This window comes from Tachysurus vachellii, chromosome 15 (assembly GCF_030014155.1).
Source record: "Tachysurus vachellii isolate PV-2020 chromosome 15, HZAU_Pvac_v1, whole genome shotgun sequence".
In the NCBI taxonomy this organism is placed as follows: domain Eukaryota; kingdom Metazoa; phylum Chordata; class Actinopteri; order Siluriformes; family Bagridae; genus Tachysurus; species Tachysurus vachellii.
Genome location: NC_083474.1, coordinates 7,365,060 through 7,385,608, shown reverse-complemented (window position 1 = coordinate 7,385,608; position 20,549 = coordinate 7,365,060). Strand labels below are relative to the sequence as shown.

The following is a 20,549-nucleotide window of genomic DNA, read 5'->3' as shown; positions in this document are numbered from 1 at the left end:
TTCTGCATAATGAAGCTGCATTTGAAAGCACAAATGAACCGATTAACATGAAAACCTCCGTTAAAGTTCCATGTTAATGGATTTCACTGCCAAACTAATATGGATTCATGCTTGCAAAGATTGCTTACAAGTTTTTTTTTCATTTGGTCTGAGATGGAAGTTTTTATTTTCTTAATAAATTCTAATTATTATTTTTTTAAACTCCAACATATCATCCTTATTTGTTAGGATTTGTGCAACTCTCTCCTGACATAACACCTTCACTGTGTACACTGTACATAGAAGCATCTCCATTGCCATACCTGGATTTCTGCCAATTTCCTAATGTACAAACCAGTGGCTGTTTAACAGAAATGAAGGTGGTTCATGCAACCAGCTTACACAAAGTGCAATGTTCTAACTTGTGTAAATACTTTACAGTACCGAGTACCACAGAAACCCATAAGCAGTCCAAAACTGTTTATCTTATACTGGAGAATTCAGTTGATTTAGTTTTATCAGTCTCATAATGATTTACTGCACGTCTTTTATACTGACAGTAGTCCCAATCATCTGTAGAGCAGTGGTGCGTGATAGTGCAAGGTACCTGAGTGTGACAGCATGTGCATCCTCAGCCGTAAGCTATCCAAAAAGTGTTTTCCGCAGAACTCACAGCCAAAGGTTTTCATATCACTATGCAGTTTCCTGAGGAGAGAACAAAACAAGACATACTCCATTACAGTGTCGTATATTACTGGGAGTGTTGGATGGTTTATTAAAGCCTTTAGTATTTAGTATGTACATGAACACACTGAGACTTGGTAAAAGAAATGTAACAAGTAAGAAGTTCATTACAGCCAGTCATTGTATTCGAAAAGTCATCATTTACAAATGACTTGTCTGTGAAACACATTCAGAATGATGCTAGAGCTTTTTAAACTGTAGGAAATGGAGCGTCAAGGTTCGCCATAATCAGTGGAACAGCAAATTGAGTCTGAAATGTCCAAGCAATTTAGCATGTTTACAGTAGTTCTTTTGGTAATTGTCTTCTTGCAGATGGAGAGCTGCAGACGAAATATATGTCTCAAGGGAGAAAAAAAGCCTGGTAGGCAAATTAAGAATGTTCTAAGACAGTAGCCCTGCCATAGATAGTTACGCTTAACAACATAATTACATAGATTTACATAACGTTGTTATATTATAAGAAATTGTGTATATTCCATGTAATATAACAATGATCACACGTATCAGCTAGTGAATAAAAAGCACCTTCGAAATATGAGAAACTAAATACAACATTCATTTATACAGTATGCCTGTAACTACATGTCTGAATTTACATTTACATTTACGGCATTTGGCAGACGCGCTTATCCAGAGCGACGTATAAAAGTGCTTTGAAGTCTTTATTAATACATCAGCACTGGTTCACTAGGTCACAGGCTTAGGATACCATTAACCTAAAAAAATGTTCAGGGCTTTTTTTTTTAATCCATAAAACAAACAGGGAAATTAAGCGCCAGCTTAAGTGTTTTAGGAAAAGGTAAGTCTTCACTCGTCGTTTAAAGATAGCCGGTAACTCCGCTGTTCGAACATCTAGAGGTAGTTCATTCTATCACCTCGGTGCCAGAACAGAACAGAGTCTTGCTGTATAACTACTTCTTACCCTGATACATAGTGGGACCAATCGAGCAGTGCTGGTAGATCAGATGGAGCGTTATGCATTATTAATTTATAATTTGTTAATTAATAAATAATTTCTCATACGTTAACATCCATTTTTCGCTATTAGAAACGTTTCACTATAGATTTTGAGACGTCAGATGGGTGTAACGGGGTAACTTTCTTCCCTGTTTATTACAGCAACACTAGCCAATCGTGGGCATCTGTGAGCTCATTTATGCAGAAGAGGGCAGTTAGTGTGTTCATTTGAGTGTGTCATGTTACCTTGTGCCATGTAGGTTTGGAAAAGATGCTTTGGATGCATTTATATTTCTTGAAAGAAGTTTGTGTTAGCTTTTGTTTTACCTGCTTGTTAAATGTCATGTGATGGGAGAGAGATGACTGGTGGATGGTAATTGGAAAATAGACCAAATTAAAACAAAGTGGAAAAAAAAATATAATAAAAACGATTCATTTTTAAATAGTTTATTATTACGATTAGCTTATGTGGAGCATCTGCCACGCAAGTCCCTGTGGATTAGATGTTACCATAGAAACGCTAACATATTTCAACACGCACAATAATGTGAGCATATTTTAATGTGATCGCACATATGTATATTAATATTAATATCTAATAATAAATAAACATATGCGATTTACCTTGCGGCCAGCTCTGTCATAAAATTTGCTGTTACACAAAATTAACACCTTCTGCCCAATTAGAATACAAATTTCAACAGCTAAGTGATAAAACACATAGCAAGGACAATAATTCGCTAATTCACTAACATGAAACATTACCAAAAGCCCATAAATGATGTATAGTGTTCCTATGAATTATGACTATTTCATTTAAAAACAGAATTTGAAATGTGACTTGATGGAGCTGCAACAGAACCCATGCAGACATAGAGTCCTTCCAGAATATCTTTGTAGCTGCCTAATAAAGTATTAACCATCCAAACAGAGTGACTTGATGGTTTGAAAAAAATGCCAAGATTTATCAAAAATTAAACGCAGGGTTTAGAATGAGCCCAGACAAATACGGACGGTCCATTTTAATAGAGTGGCTACAGGTCTGGAAAGCTTGTTAAAAAAAACAACATCAGGTCGCTATCCATGTCGAATCTGGCTCATTTGTTACTAATATTTGTTTAAAATTGAATGTGTTTAATGCTGCTGAAATCCTTGGTAGAATGGTCTGTTTATCTGAGTCATGCTATACATATCAATGACTTGCCACCCCCCTACTGCAGCCCTTTCATATGAATTCTAGCCACACACCCAGACACACTGCAGGCGCGTGCGCCACATATCCGAGCAGCAGTCTGTGGCCGTAACCTTTATTCTTGCTAGATTATTAGCACCATATAATCAGTAGCCTCAGACTACTGACAGACATGCACAGCATGCAATATTGTGACAGAAATTCCTCTATGTCTGAAGAAAAAATTAAAAAAAAAAAACTTAAGGGCTGTACCTCAGGCAGACAGTGACTTATAGCGATTTGTAAATAACAATCGCATCTATGTGTGTGTGTGGGGGGGCCTTTATTATTGCCACATATACATTACAGCACAGTGGAATTCTTTTCTTTACATACCCCAACTGAGGAGGTTGGGGTCAGAGTGCGGGGGCACTCAAAAGTAATATTTAGTTTTGAAATGTCACCATTGCTACTTGGTCTGTAATAATCATGTTGCATATGTACACTAGTCAGAGTTTTGTATACCTGTTTGTGTGTGTGTGTGTGTGTGTGTGTGTGTGTTTTACTATACTTTAACCACTGTTATTGCCATAGACCAACCAAATTATAAAATGTTTTTAAAAAAATTGCTTTCTTTTTTTAATCTCAGATCCTAATGGGACTCACTAAAGAAAGACCTACTCTGAGGTCAAACCCATTAAGCATAAAAATAAAAGACTCATATTAACTGTAAAATGTGGCTATGTGGTGTGAATAAGAAGCATCTACTACTTGACTATTTGGCCATTTATGATTTGATCAAAATTGAGCTCATTTATTAAAAGTACTAAAATATAGTATGTGTTCATCAAAATCTGACCAGTAGTGATTGTGCCAGAAAATAAAAGTGTCTATCACTTGCACTTATAAATGTTTTTTTATTCAGCCACAGAGAGCACAGCAGTTTAAAAGCTTTAAAAAACTCTGCAAGGGTCCGTTTAAGCAAAAGGAATCTAATGCAAGAAAATCAATGCTCAAAATCATCAACAACATCCTGAGCAGAAACCAATATTATTTCTATATATTTTTTCTTATCCAGCACTGGCCATTGAAAAAAAAACTACAATGAAGGTTAGGTTACATGGAATGGAGATCCACAAACACTGCTAACGTATTATTTAGATAAAAACAATTCAAGGATAAATGTAAAAGGGAGAGGACAAAGCTTATGAATACACATGGCGCTGACTGTTTGTTCAATCACTCGGTGGAAAAACAATTCCAGCTGGACTGAGAAAAACAAATGTGAAAAGATAATGGTCCATTAGTCTCTACAGGCCGTTGTTACACATTCCCATTAAAATTCAGACATTAAAATGTCTACTTTCTCTAAGGAGACAAATCGCTGAAGTGTCTGTTCGAGACAGGGCCGAGAGCTTGTGCTTCTGGAGTGGGCCACTAGAAGTGGCTTTGATTAATGGCAGGCCGGGCCCTGCTGGAGCACCTTTCCCACTGAGAGAGCAATTCCAGAAGTGATGTCTGCTGAGGGACACTACAGCTCTGCTGAATTACCAATGAGAGAGGTGTAAGAGAGGCATTTCCAAAAAAGTGCAGCAGAAAACTCAAAATAAAGCTACCACTGACCACTGATGCCATTTACCTAAAGCAGATATAAAATCAACACTTCCCCCACACTGGACTATTGTCCATATGGGGTGGCCTAGAAAAATAACCTTTCACGTGGTTAGATTTTGACATGTTTTGGGCCACTTGTGGTAAACCATGGTATCAATTCATTGCTCAAAATAACAAATAACGACGTTAAATGTCAACTACAAACTACAATACACCAATCAGCCATAGCTTTAAATCTACCTGCCTAATATTTTGTAGAGTTAGGGTCTTATTGTATAATAAATTAACTGATAACGTTGTCTGGTTAAACTCCTTTGCCCTGTGCATACATTAGGAAATTTACAAATGGGTTTCTTCAGTGAGGGAGACCTGATAACCAATACAAATGATCTGCAGTTTAGGTTTTTTTCTAGAAGCACAGTGATCTGAAGGTATTGTGAGTGTAAAAGTTTCAGAATAACTTCCCCATAGAAGAATGGGACTACCAAGCCTCAGAGCAGTTTTCATGTTCGATTCTAAGCGTTAATTTGTGATTTCTGAGAACCTTCCAGAGGCCTTAAATGCCATGTTGGTGTCTCACAAGTGTGTATAATTCTTTTATTTTTCCCTCACCATCAGTATGTTGGTCAATGCATGTTTTTTTAAATGTTCCAAAACAGTGGCTTTGTGTTATCCATAGACCTTTTAAAGATTTATCCAAAAACAGAACCACAAATACTTGGTTAAAATGGAACAACAGGTGGTTTGGATGAAAGAACTGGTGACTGTAATGTGTTGTGAGTCATATAAAGTCATTGGTCTTGGTCAGAAATACTAAGGAAGGTTATAAGATGTTTACAAAATTCATGTATAACCTACATGTGGAAATAGTGTTCAGGGGTGGACAAACCACCAACCCAGTCACCCCAGTCAAAAACACTACATGTGCAGGCTATTAGTTTTTATTCTTAGATGCCTGTCAGACAAGTAGGTTCAGTAAGTTTGTGTGTTTTCCACCAGTGTTTTTTCTTCTCTCTATTAAAAACCAGAAAGAAAAAAATCTGTGCTTGCTATTATAGTTTCTCAATCAGGAACATCTAGGTATGTAGAAACACTGACCAAACTGACCAAAGTAACTTTCAGCACTAAGCTATAAAAATTAAATAACTGCACACTACACTCATTTCCAGCATTTAGCAGACGCCCTTATCCAGAGCGACTTACATTATCTCATTTTTATACAACTGAGCAAGTGGGGGTTTAAGAGCGTTGCTCAGTGGCCCAACAGTGGCAGCTTGATGGACCTGGGATCAAACTCACAACCTTCCGATTGGTAGACAAACACTTTAACCACTAGGCTAACACATGCCACAATGGCCACACATCACAATGGCCATTGGGATCCTCACTTGGGATATGTGAAGGAAAGAATTTCACTGTGCTGTAATGTGTATGTGGTGATAATAAAGGCTTCCGTGCCCCCAGTTAATCAAAGTAGATATTAAGCCCCACAAACACAAGGTCCCTTGAGAGAGGTTTCGAATCAAAAAACAATCCCAACAATCACTGATTGATTGAGAAATAATCTCAGTGCCTGTGTCATGATGCCATTTTTATGTTCTGCTGCATGATACGACATTTAGCATTGGTCTGTATAAAACAAGCAATTTCACAATTTTTCCAGGCTGTAAGATGTAAGATACAGAGGAGAGTCATTACCAAGTCCACAAACAGTAAATGTACTGAAACACAATAGACATACAGTAGCTGCAATGGAGCTCAATTAGATAGATGGAGTGCTAGAAACAAACAAACAGCAAATAAAAAATCTGACCGAACCAGTTACAAACTCCTTAACACTGCCACCAAATCACCACGGAATCTTTGACATGTTTGATTACCATTTAATATACTATCAGTTTTATTATATAAGGTGCATATGTTTGATAGCTTCCTTTATAACATTTTAATAACACTGATAAATTCTTTGAACTGTTCAGAAAATGTGGACTAATTTTCAATAACAGCAGCTCTTATAATAGTTCCATCTATAACTCCAAGTATATGTTTCTATAGTAACAGTTTTATTTTCATCTAAGACTAATAGAAATTGCTTTCCTGAAATATTGCAACCTTTCTTTTATTTTGACTATTAAGTATTTAAAACAATTGCCTTCTAACTGCATAAACCGATATTTGTTCCTGTAAAAATTGCCTTTTAAATTAAACGGATGAATTAAAATTTTTGCTTTTATTTATGATCTTCTGGAAGGCAATCCCTGAAAAGAATTAAAATTAACATAACATTTTGTCTGAAAAATAAAAATCTGTATCCCCCGCAACCACACACACACATACACACACACACACACACACACATCACACACACAGAGTCACACAAAAGAAGGTTTTATACAAGAAACAATTCTAGAAAAGGGATAAAAACCACCATAGGAGGGCCAGAGGTCAGTGGTTTGACCTGACCCCAAAGGAGTTGACCTGTAATGCTTTTCAGTTGAGATAAGCCTGAAAGCATCCTGTGTGTGACTGATAATATGCTCCGGGGGGACAATGCGATACAGGAGGACTTAAAGTCTTGAACAACAGGATTCCGGAGGTTCTTATAGATGACAGAGATTTAAAGATCATTCAATGGCCATAGTCTCTGGACAGGCAGGGGTTGGGATACTAATGAAGCATGACAAAGCTAGCCCTCCCCCAGTACAGGTTTTTTTTAGGTACATCTCTTACAGGTTTGTAAAACCATCCACTAATGACTTAAAGGCTATTGTCGAGCTCTCTATGTGCATTAAAACTGTCTACTTGTACTCATACCTGAGTAATTATGTTCTGAGTGAGTCAGGCAGTTCTATCCTCAACTCATCCTCAGTGCATCCTCTTTTCAACACTGTGCAAAAATTAAAACTATTTTCTATTCTTCTATCTACAGATTTGAAATAGTCTCCATGTCTTGGGTTTAGAGTTGTTATTCTGGAGCACAGATGGATAACTCGAGTAAACAAAAGAATGAAAAGAAAAGCCGCAGTTAAGAGCACAATGGAGCATCTCTGAAGCCCTGAGGGGGTTCGAGAACACCAGTATGTTTCCCAGCATTAACAAAAACCAGGAACGAGAACAGAAAAGCACTTTGGTTATGTACTTTACATGATTACCGATTAACAAAACCGGCCAATCTTAGCTTAAATCCAGTCTACTGTAAATACGCAAATGACTTTTGTAAATATGTGCACTAATCATTCGCTGCTCTCTCTTTCTGCCAATCACCAGTCATCTGCAAGACAAAAGAGATTCTATAGCTCTTGAGTTGTGGTGCCTGAATTCTCTGCACACACACTTTACTCATCTGTTTTGCTGCCTGGAGTGTATTGTGAGTACACGTCTCAACCACATTGAACACACTCGGTGCAAATGGAAGATCTACTACGAGACTCAAATTACCTATACATCTAGAATAAAAGCACTAACTACAGCATTATGCTTTTCACTAGGTTTATTGTTTAAGACTTTTTAAACACTGACATCATAATGATTCTGAATACTGGACTTGAAAGAACAATGAACTTTCTTCATAAAATCTTTGCGTAAATGGCTATAACCAATTTGTGTCGTATGCTGTCTGCAAAGCCTTTTTCTTCCTCAGATACAATGAAAGAATGAAGGAGTGAATAGAGAGGTCGCTGAGACTGACTGATATATACAGTGCAGGGTTGAGAGAAAGCTGAATGGAGCAAAGTACAGAGATATCCCTAATAAAAATCTGCTCCACAGTGCGCAAGACCTCAGACTGGGCCAAAGCTTCACCTTCCAACATAACGACCTTAAGCAAACAGCCAAGACAACATAGGAGTGGCTTAGGGACCTAGAGTCATGTCCTAGAGTCATGACTTTCACATTTATAGCACTTGGCTGACGCCCTTATCTTACAGCTGAGCAATTGGGTGTTAAAGGGGCCTGGGCAGTGGTAGCTTGGTGGCCCTGGGATTTGAACTCACAACCTTCCGGTCAGTAGTCCAACACCTTACCCATTGAGCTACCGCATCCCCTTCGTGATTTGAACCCTATTGAACTGAAGACACCTGAAAATGGCTGTCCACCTACGGCCCCCATCCGACCTGAGCGAGCTTGACAGGATTTCCGAAGAAGAATGGCATAAAATTTTCCAGTCCAGGTGTGCAAAGCTTGTTGCGTCATACCCAAAAAGACTCGAGGCTGTAACCGCTGCCAAAGGTGTTTCAACTAAGTACTGGGTGAAGGGTCTGAATGCTTATGTACATGTGATATTTCAGTTTTCTTTTAATAAGGAAGAAGGCTGATTTCTTTCTAGGCCAGACTGTTGATTCCTGTAGTCAGTGTAATCAGTGAAAGTCACATATAGTACTACCACTTCAATGACAGTGACCGAAAAGTTGCATCTAAAATACAGTCATGTGTGTAATGAACAGAAATAAGGTGGATTATTTACTACACCATCTTTTTTTTTTTTTAAATGCCCCTAGTGGCAAAGCTGAAAAAAAAAAACAGACTAAGCATGTATTGTACAATCAAATTAGACTTCACAAAAGGAAGCCACCTGAACCTTTTATCGTTTTTATTTGTTTTAAACAAAAGTGTTACAACTTTTACAACTGGTCCATAAGAGTTCCTTACTTTTATTTTGTCCCGGATGAATATTTTCATAACGGTAAATACATAAAATCGATATTTCAGACATAATGTTTGGCCTGTGTACCGATGAGAGTCTAGAAATTTAGGCAGCTGTCACTGGGTTCAGTTTGGTTGTAATAATAAATAAACGGGAGTATCAGTTGTGCTACAATCAACACACACATCTGTATCACAGAGCTATTTAGGGTTATCAGGCTTGCTGATGAATAGAGATATGTACACACTGCCTTCTGTTAGAAAGACAGGGGTTAAGCTGCATTGATTATCTCCCAAATCCAAAATTATGAACACAACAGAAGTAGCACAAATGCCTTTGAATATTATCTATTTTTTGGTGTAATGACTACCAAAGAAGAAACAAAGCAAATAGTTTAACAATTACCAAAAGTATTTATTAAGAGTATAATATTAACAAGTGTTATGGACATTTTGGATTAAAATTTTAATCCAATTAAGATTTTGTTTTTCAAATGGAGATTTGCTGGCTATACCAGTGTTATTCTAACCAGTGTTGTCAAATTCATTTTCTGCCCTTGGCCACATCGTCATTTACTAGTGCGTTCTATAAACATTAGGGCTAATTCATTTCTTCTGATTGTTATTAGAAATGCAACAGTTATGTCAAGCTTAGATCTTAAAATAGATGCACAACTAAGTGAAACAATTTCTTAAAGTGATTAATGCAGTTTATTTTTATATTCACCAAAAATAAACAACATTTAATGAGAGACATTACAGGTTTAACACATAGACCTGGTCCCTTTAACCCGTCTCATTTTTCTATAAAATTCACAAATTATTATCATTACATTTTATAGAAAAAAATGGCATAGGATTTTCTTTTGAAAGAAAATTTTTAAGTAAATTCATTCATTCATCTTCTACCGCTTATCCGAACTACCTCGGGTCACGGGGAGCCTGAGCATCTCAGGCGTCATTGGGCATCAAGGCAGGATACACCCTGGACGGAGTGCCAACCCATCACAGGGCACACACACACACACACACACTCTCATTCACTCACGCAATCACACACTAGGGACAATTTTTCCAGAGATGCCAATCAACCTATCATGCATGTCTTTGGACCGGAGGAGGAATCCGGAGTATCCGGAGGAAACCCCCGAGGCATGGGGAGAACATGCAAACTCCACACACACAAGGTGGAGGCGGGAATCAAACCCCGACCCTGGAGGTGTGAGGCGAACGTGCTAACCACTAAGCCACCCTGCCCACCCCTTTTTAAGCAAATATAAAATTGAATAAGGAAATATAAAATATAAAAAATAATGTGTCAAGCTGTTGTGTCTTGGACAAAAAGGACAGCTATTAGTAAATAGTAAAATCCTCTTTGTCTTTCTGTGCTGTTGCTACTATAAACACATTGCCATGCTGCCATTTTTAAATTTTATTGAGCTGTTGCTGGTTGTGAGTCAGGTTACCAAATTTAGCTTTGTCACATAATGTTATCTTACATATCTTTAATGACATAACGTTGGATTAATAAACACATTCACCCAGTTCTAAAGAGTGCAATATTAAGAGAGTTTTGTTAAGACCCCAAAGCTGTCAAGATCTCAGACGTCTCATTAAATAAACAATTTATGATGGATTTTATAGGTAAACAGTGAGTTTATAATGTTGGTATAAAACAACCAGTTCTGGAAGTCATTCATCAGTGTATATGGAAAATGGATGGATGGATGGATTGATGGATGGAACAACAAATAGGTAGGTGGATGGTTGAATAGGTGTCCAGGAAACTGCATGGTACTTGACTATAGATGCAGGATGTAGTAAATGTTAGGTCTAATACATAACGTTTCCAGTGAAAATATGTTTCAGAAAAGACCTTTTATCAGTTATGCAAGCAACGTGTTCCTGAGGTTGGTGGAGGTGAAACAAACAGACAGACAGACAGACAGACAGACAGACAGACAGATCAATAGAGCTGATACAGTATTTGCCCCACCTGTGTTGCTCTGCAGTCTCACTGTCCAGCAGCTCCATGTCACACACACTGCAGCGTTCCCTCTGGCCCTCATGCTTTGAATCTGTTGTGCAATTGCTCAGTTTACTGAAGAACTCCCGCTGAATGAAGCTCTGGTGGAAAAGCCCACCATAGGTGCCAAAGTCTGCAGACATAGCAAGGGTGGGTGGCATGTGCAACGATGAAGCCATAGATACAGATATGGGCAGCATGCTCTCATTTTTTTGGTTGTACAATGCTGCAAGATGTCTCTCAGCCAGACTGGCGATGTGCGCTGGTCCCACTTGGCTGGCATCTCCATGTGACTCAGGAACACCATCAGTGGAATGGAGTTCCCGAGCACTAGTGATGACGGTGCCTCTGGTGGGGGTTCCCGGAGTGCCTCTATGTTGCTTAGACTCGCCGACCCCATCTCCATTTCTGGAAGAGCTACCCTCATGGGTATCCTCCTCGTCCACTTGCATCATTTCAGTCTTAATCTTTTCTAGCAATGGGGAAGAGTTTTCTTGGGGAAAAGTGAAGCCTTGTTGCACAGTCCCTGCCAGGAGAGACTGGCCAATGCTCATCAGACTCTCTACAGCAGCCCTTGTGGGGCTAATGGTACTAAGGCCCAATGGCGCTGACACTAAAGGCTTCTTGTCAACCATGTTGCCCAGAGCCAGTCGATGGCGGCCAGCAGAACTGTAGCTGCCCTCCTGTATGGAATGTTTTTTGGAGATCAAAGTGCTCTTTAAATACTTCATCCGACCCTCATCATCATCCACTGTGCCATTCTCATTCATGTTTATGTCCATGTCATTCTCTTCTGAAGACTGAATGGTCTCCAAGATCTTCAGACACTGCTCCTCTAAGTATTCGATTTCCAGAATCTCTGCAGCATATAGCAAGTCATCTAAATCTTCAAGTTTAGCCTGGAGTGTGGCTGTGTAGGCATATTCCAGGATTTGCTGGAAGGTCTTTGGTGAGAGGAAATCCAGAGTGTAATGTTGGCTATTTCGATGGAACAGGATCTCAAACATCTTGCTGACGCATGCCAGCACGGTTCTGTGGGCATGGAACTCCTGGCTGTCCACCATAATCACCACATCGCACAACGTCCCTGACAAACGCATCTGGTTCGCCTTCTGCAGGAGAGTTGTGGGGTGCCCAGGGTTTTGGAGATGGATCACACCCATTTTAGTCAAATCCATCATAGCAGCATTAACCAAACCATGTCACAATTTTGACCTCTCGCTTCTTCTTCAATCTGAGAGCAAAAGGATAGCTGTGTTTAACCACGCTAAAGGTTCTCACGCAAGGTGAAAATGACAAAACAAATATCATGGAAATTTATTTTAACAATTTGTGATGCTAATGTAAACATATTAATGGCACAAAGACATCTTGTAAAGTATTTAAGAGCACCCTTGTTTTCAAGGCAAATAATTTCAACGTTTATAAGCAATTACACACTAAATCAAAGGACATGCACGAGCTTAAAAGGGACGCATATGATTGCAGCCCGTTGAGTCATTATATTATGTTGCAAATAAAAAAAGAACATTCAAGCGTTACTCTAAAAGCTATAAATCAACAGATGTCAGACACACTGACCGGCTTCATTATGTGCATCTAAAGTGCTATAATTTCCTAAAGCACGTCTCATAATTGATTTTCACAATAGAAGCACACACATCCACGAGACATTAACCATTATAGCTTAAGGCTCAAATTTATCTTGCAGTGCACGTGCAAATTGGAAACGTAAACAATTTTTAAAACCAGCTCTCTGGGTCGATCAGATCGCTGTAAAAGTATCCGATCTCATCTCTGAAATAACATCTTGTTTCCAGAGATACGCTTTTTTAGAAGCAACACTTTGCATGCCATGCCACAGGCAGAAACGTGCCATTCATGCTGCATCCTAATGCATTGGGTCTTATTCCTCATTTATCAAGCACACCAACACCAAGAGATCAGACATCACAATGAAGGTCTTAATCTGATAAACGACACCAGATTATATCAGCAGTAGCATTGAATCAACACCTGCCTGCGCGAGCACGCACGCACGAGCCCAGTGATGGCACCTGCCTGACAAGTTGCAAAAAAATCAACGAAAGCATGCTTTTTGAAACACGGTCTACTTTATCTGATTACATTTAATGCTTGTTTATAGTAGGCATTTTGTAAAAGTAATTAATTACACTAGATGCATGTGTTCAGAAATGTCTCCAAATGTTTCATGACTTTCATTTGATCATGCAATGTTATTCTAATCTCTAACTCTTGGTCTTGATAAACAAACATAGAAATATATAAAAGTAGACAACAGAGATAACTCTTGCTTACCCCGTTTTCCGCGCGTGATTCAACAGCTGTTTATTAAAGCGTTATGAGCGCAGCGCGCGAGCGAGCTAGATTCACAGAACCCGCTTCACGCGCACAGAGTCAGTTCTCGGCCAGCCAACCAGCGGCGCTGTGTGACGTCACAACATTGAGTCACTATGGGTTTAAAAACGTGGGTCTGAGATGTTTAAGGAGACTCATGGGTCATTAACATGGACATTTGGACTTACTTGTATACCCATACTGAATAAAATAGGATATACATTTATTATACATTTCTTATGCATGGTCTTTATTTTTAGTTATAGAAGTTTGTGGTCACTCACAACACCTTGGGATGAAAACAAATTATATGGTTTATAATGCATGCATATCATCATTTTATAATATCTTGTATTTTAAAAGTTGGATTTCAAACTATATAACTTTATAGGTTTGTGCATCGGTGGCCTGCTCACTATTCCTTACAACCTATTATTGATGCTTTTTTTATTTGTATGGAACCTAAAAAAAATGTCCCAAAGCAGCATTTAGACATTACATAGCATTTAGATTCCTAATGAACAAACCGGTGGTGACAGTTTTAAGGAAAACTGTCTGAAATGACTTCAGAAGAAATCTTGTGATGAATCAGATTCAATAGTGAACCGAGTGACAGGATAATAACAGGTGACAATATGTGTTTTGTATGAGTATTGGTTAATATGTACAAGTCTACGGTATACAGGTGAAAATATCCAATAAAGAAAGGCTGAGATTGGGTCTTGGGCATAAACTGTGTTTGGAAAGGGCAATTTTTAGAGCATCCATGTAGGAGCATCTACAGAAGCAGACACTGAGTCACTTGTGCAGAAGCTTCAAACAGAAGAAGTAGACAAGCCACAGGAGTAGAAGTGTGTCAGGTCCAGGTTCTGGCATCACGGGTACACATATAGCTTGACATATATTTTCAGACTCTCTCTAATAAGTGTTAAGATCTGCTTACAAGAGCAAAGAGATGAATGCCTTTCTGTTGGTTGCATGACTGCATAGTTGATGAAACTTGATATAATGCTTTCTATCTTTTGGAAATATCTTACATGTAGTGTATTTTGTGGTTCTTTAAGGTCAGGGAAGCAGTAGAGTTTGTGTGAGATCCTGTGTGTATGTGTGTGAGTGTATGTGTACCCTAATCGGCATATAGCAATGGCCTCTTCAACACTCTCGAACCAAAATCTCTGATGCAGAAGAAAACACCCAGCAGACCTATTTTCTTTTTGTTCCTTTTGGAGAAGATAATCCTACGCCTCAGTTCACTGATCTCCAACAGCACATCATGCTACATAGCTCATGAGAAAGAGACTATGTTGGAATATCTATCACATGCATAAGGAGTGAATTTTCTAACCTCAAAATTCCTTTTTTTTGTCATGGCTACAGAAGATCAGTTCGTCAGTACTGGTGGCTTTCTGGTGAAATTCATTTGACATTTCGTGGTTTAGAGAAGAATTTAAGAATTGTGTAGATTCATTTGGCATGTAGAGTTCTGGTAGTGTTAATTGTTTCTTAACACCACTGGATTGGGATCTGTGTATTATGTTCCAATTAACTGCCTTGATAGTGAGTTTTCATTTTCAAACTTAAAATGAGTTTGAATCCAAAGCTCTATAAAGCAAAAACAAGTAGACCTATAAAATAATGTCATGGAGTTAACATGTTCTGTAAGTAAATGATTAAGGAGTTAAAAGCTCCAAGAGTTTACTAAAAATAAAAATAAAATGTTTACATGGTTTATGGATCACACCCATATTTATTAATAGACCTAATATTTGAATAGTTAAATATAAGACTGGGCATAAAATAAATCTGTCCTGACTGGAAGCCTGTAAGTTTTTTTTTTTTTTTTTTACAGTTAAAGTGGTGAAAAAAATGTGAGAACCCTTGCTTACACATCATGTGTAGTTTATCCAAAAGTCCTACAAGACTTCCCAATTTTTGTTTCACAAAGCACACCAGCGACATCTGCTGGTCATCACTGGAACAGTTCCCAAACTGTCCCCTGCAGCTTGACTGAGAAATTTCCATGAAATTGAAAAATCAGGGTCAAGACTACAGATTGAACAGATCTACAGACAAGCTTTCTTTCTGAACAGACAAGCTTTCCTTCCAGCACAAGACATCTTAAGCTCTTGTGGATGTCATAAGCCTACGTCTCATTGCATCACAAAATATAAGAAACAAAACAAATAATAATAAAAAAACTAAAGAAAATACAGACATGTCAAAGAAAGTAGACTTGCGTTTTGATTAGTTTAATCAAAATGTGTTAGAACAACACAACTTATAACATGTTTTTGATGCTTAACAGGTAAAAGCACAGTTTTACTCACTGTCTCACGTTACTTCTTCAAAAGAATCCATCTCAAAAATACAAGGTACACTGTTTGGTTAGACTGCCTTTGAATATATTGAAAGTGGGGAAAATAATAATAAAAATAATAATGATAAACGATACCTTGAGCACAGATAGTTACACTGTTGTTATTTGTAACCCAGAGGCTGGATATTTGCTGTTAGATGGAAATATATAGCACGCTGAACACCAAAAATCAACCTACACACAGCTCTGGGCATGCACATATACAGTAGATCAAATCTGCCATCTGTGCCCTACACTTTTTCCTGGAACATCAGTGATGGGCAAAGCACACTCATGCAATTGACGGTGGAGAATAAAGAACACTTTGAATGAAAGGAGTTTGGTACTGGTCCTCATTTACACAGACATATGTCAGCTATCCATTTACATAATGTTATATCAAAGTAAATTCAGCTACCTTTTACCATTAAGCTAGGCAGATATTCTCAAAAAAACGTACAGAATACACAAACACAGTGCACAAGCTTGCAGTCAGCTGTGTAATACAAACGTTTCACCTGGAGGTACATGGTATAAAAACGGTCAGATTTCTCAGAAGTCAGAAGTTGCACTAGCATGTTTGGGGGAAAAAAAACTAAACAAAAAACTAAATAAATTAAACTCCCAGCTGTCAGAGAAGCATTAAGAATAACAATAATATACATGTAAATGTGAAATAAAAGAATAGAAATGAATCTTTAATGGTGATTAGAAGACCACTCATTCGCTGTGTTTTACTGCATTATGTAATATAGTGGCTTTTACATTACATTTACAAACACACTGGTTAACAAACAAGAGAAAAACAGACTGTAAACAAAATTTGCAATCAAACAAGAGTAGCCCTCAGAAGACTTCGATATAAAATAGGAGTAATCATTTCCATTGCAACAAATATGTAAATAAAATAAAATAAAATCTAGACCATCAGCGGATATATGCTGTGATTCACCTGAATGCAAGATGCCTGGTTTTAATAAACAGCCTCTTTAAACCTACTGAACTTGTAGTTTGCAGCAAACTCAAGAAAAAGAGCAACAGAAACGCGTTGAGGTTTTACTTCATTAAACAGAAACGAACACAAAATGGAAAAAGGCATACATATATTATGTACACCAGATTTCAGTCTTAAAAATGTACAAGCTTCTGATATACTTTGTTGCTTCAGAAAGAAAAAAAAAAAAAAGATCATTAAGGGCACTGTAGAAAGAACATTTGCGTGTTCGTTGTGACGTTGTCGCTTTCGTCTTTGGGCTTGCCGGATCATGCCTTAGTCTCGGAGGCGTTTGTTTGCGATATCGCATTTGGTTCTGCCAGTGCTTCTGGCTGGACCTTCTTCAGCTCGTCTTCCTCAGCTTTAATCTCTCCATCCTCTAGGATTTTTCTGTTGTAGAGAATAACTCGTTACAAAAAACGCATAAGAACGGACATTGAGGTTATAGAAAATGACAAATAAAACACAGACAAACATACTAAGACGAGATCTAGTGAATATTTAGATAGAGCCATACTCATTTTGCGGAGCCGACGGATCAGCTGTAGCCAGAGAGTGTAACCCATCCTGTGGGAAATGTGTCAGTGGTGCATCTCCATCTATCTGGAGCACAAGGTCCTCTGAGGAAGGAGGAGCACCGTTGGTCTGTGGATTAGTGACAAGCATTCTGGGCTCACATGGACTTTCTAAAAGCATTGGCTCTGCCTCCAGATCTCTGGCTTCTTTCTCTGTGCTAAGAGCAAGAGAAGGTGAAGCCTGGGTGTCAAGTTCTGCAGATTTAATCTGACCAGCTGATTGATTAATGGTCTGGGAATCAGCCAGATCGACTAAAGGAGGATCAGATGAGATCAGTGAAGTGTCTAAGGGCTGGGAGCAGGCTTTAGGGGCAGATTTGGGTTCAGAGGGAGGAGCTGTGAGGCTGGAGGTGAGAGTGGTGCTCTCACTAACAGGGCTGCACTGACTCAAGTCAAACGTGTCAGTGATTGTGTCTGAGTTGGTGGCCAAGGACAGGGGGAGGTCCACCACGGTAGATGTGACTTCTGGCTGTCGCCTAATAGAGCACAGAGAGAAGGAGAGAGAGAAAGAGAGAGATAAAGGAGGGACACTAGTCACTTCGAGCATGATGAAGTAATTGTAACAAACCCTAGCCGAACCTAACTGAAAGAAAGTATGTGAAGCAGGACGAAGAATAAATTAAAGACAAGAAAGCCAAAACAAAGATTATAGAGGCTGGTGAAGAACCATAAGATCAGGGTTGCCAGGTTCAATGTATAATGATGTGTATAATGCATTGCAGAAATGAACAAATATACGAATGCACAGCAATCTACTTGTTTCCTACAAAAAGACTTGAAATTAAGTTAAGTTAGTTGAAATTAAGTATGTAACTTAGTGATCCAGCATTAATGTATTCAATGTTAGAGATTCAATGTGGCAACCCTCCTAAAGAGCTTTAGCAATCTTAAACAGATAAACAAGTAAATAGATAAAAAATACACTACTTATTTTTAGTATCTGTATTTATAAGGACAAGTCATAACCCCAACATCCCTATGGAGTGCATCACACCGCACAGGACACACTTACTCTGGCTCAGTTAGGGGTGTCGTCTCATTCGGCTCAGCGTGTCCCCCTACATCATGATTGGCTGTGAGCCCATCCTCAGTCCTAGTCTCTTTGGTGTCCTCCTTCCTGAAAGGAGAGAGACTTGGGATCATTTACCGCAGCAGATCATTTTACAACTTAATCAACATAATTAGGAAGTAACAGGATTTTTTGTTGGTGCAGTATTTATTCTTTAAATTCTTTTTCTTTTATGTCACATATTCCACCTCTTTGGTAGCTCCTAGATGAAGGTCTACACTACACTGCGAATGTGTATTAATTAGCTGGAATATGGAGAGATGAATCTTCTAACCCTTAGCCACACATGTTCATACAAAAACGGTGTTTCAATTAACCGCACACTAAAAGTTCTAAAACTCAATTAACGGAACGTGAGAGAAATTTGTGAGAGGAAGAACCTCTTAGAGTCGACCTGTCTGCTATGGGTGACAGCATGATTGATGACTAAATTTCAGCAGTGACTGGCTGATAAAAAGTAGTAGATTCTGATTGTCGCTCATAAAAAATAAATAAATAAATAAATAAAATAATTTAAACAAAGACTAAATCCAACATGTGAAAAAGTTGCCTATGCCAATACATATAGTATAGTATTTCATTCAGGTGTAACTGGAACACTGATTTAAACAGCCTTTTATATAAACAAAGTAAACCCAAGATTAATATAAATGCCCTTTAATGCAGTCAACAGCTAAAGAAAACTTAATGAATTTTAGGGACGTGGTGTAAGAAGTAATATGTTACTAGTACTTTATTAGTAATAGAAATAACATTCAAAAGAATACACTAATATAAACCCGTGAATATGAATGACAGCAGGCACTGCTTTCAAAAGCGACTGTTGCGCCAAATTAATCAAAACCATCGGACCAATCGGAATCAAGAAACCAACAGCGCTGTAGTGGAATAAAGGGATCTAATTAAAAGATGTTGAGGCAGACAACCTGATGTGGCCAGGATCACGGCCGTCAGACAGCAAGTGGTCAGACAGGGCAATTACTGTTACGTGAACATGATTCACAATAGGCTGAGATATTTCCATCTTTCCTGTGGCAAAGTAGCAGAGAATTTCAATAGCTTAATTTTGTACTGTACCACAAAACCAACAAAAAAACAAAAAACTAGCATGAGAATTTCAATAGCAGTCACGGCACCAATGCTGTAGCCAACTATCTAATTTATTAACGTCAACTTAATGCTAAAGTTAAAGAATAATGCGATGCTAAAAAATAATGCGATGCTAATTGACTTTATGTAGTCAATAATTATATGATTAATAAAAACCCAAGCTGAACTGTAATTTAGACAAGGTGGTCAGCAGCAGACTTGCATTAGCCTGTAAATTTGTTGTATAGTGGCCATGGGATTTGCCTGAAATAGCTTAAATGAAAGTGCATCTACTAATATTACAGAACAGGGCTACATTAGGGTCAATATATAAAACCACATATGAAAAATAGAAACGTAAACAATAAGATGTTTTTTGAAGATGAAAATAATTTATTTTCTGTTTGGGGTGGTAATAGGAAAAAAAAAAACATGTCAAGCTCTTTAGACTGTGGGCGGAAAATATTTGAAATTGAATGCACGCTCTGTCTTCTCTTCACAGCCTGTCAATGTCTCATATCTCCTCGCTCCTCTTTTTCCCTCAGCTGTCTTTATGTCACACTCTGTATCCAACTTGCGCCTTTTTTCTCTGCTCTGAATCTGCTATACAATTTATCACTGACAAGCCTATTTCATTTTTACCCAAATAGGAATTTGTAAGCGTAAACAGTGCTTTAATTATATTTAAAAGACAATATACATAATAAGTTCTTTAATAAAGTGCTGGCTTGACTGATAGGTCATTTCCTGTAGGTAAACGGTATTAATGCAAGCGCTTAGTCAGATTGCATAGGTACCACTGAGGCTGCCATTCAAAAATAAATAAATAAATAACTAAATAACTAAATACAAAAATAGAAGTTTGTGTTTGGGGTAATAATATACAGTGTCTGTGAGCTGTCTGTGATACGGGCGCCAAAGATTAAAGCTATTGGAATGAGGTGGTATAAAATAGTTTAATACGGTTTCACTACGA

At 38.1% G+C, this 20,549-nt stretch overlaps 2 protein-coding genes across 3 annotated transcripts in view; both read right to left on the bottom strand.

The window, feature by feature from the left end:
* Positions 1 to 13,560, bottom strand: part of zbtb16b (zinc finger and BTB domain containing 16b) — a 41,466-nt gene extending 27,906 nt beyond the window's left edge. Inside the window, exons 1-3 of the mRNA XM_060888290.1 lie at positions 13,452 to 13,560; positions 11,103 to 12,366; positions 587 to 684 (exon numbers count right to left, since the gene is read on the bottom strand). Of these exons, the coding sequence (XP_060744273.1) occupies positions 587 to 684; positions 11,103 to 12,313 (1,309 nt within the window). The 5' untranslated portion in view covers positions 12,314 to 12,366; positions 13,452 to 13,560. The remainder of the gene's footprint in view (positions 1 to 586; positions 685 to 11,102; positions 12,367 to 13,451) is intronic.
* A 2,158-nt stretch (positions 13,561 to 15,718) lies between these two features.
* ncam1b (neural cell adhesion molecule 1b) overlaps positions 15,719 to 20,549 on the bottom strand; it is a 99,161-nt gene continuing 94,330 nt past the window's right edge. For both annotated transcript variants that reach the window (XM_060888406.1, XM_060888407.1), the window contains 3 exons: positions 18,428 to 18,532; positions 17,358 to 17,891; positions 15,719 to 17,230 (listed from right to left, as the gene is read on the bottom strand). In XM_060888406.1, coding sequence (XP_060744389.1) covers positions 17,110 to 17,230; positions 17,358 to 17,891; positions 18,428 to 18,532 — 760 coding nt within the window. In that variant the 3' untranslated portion in view covers positions 15,719 to 17,109. The remainder of the gene's footprint in view (positions 17,231 to 17,357; positions 17,892 to 18,427; positions 18,533 to 20,549) is intronic.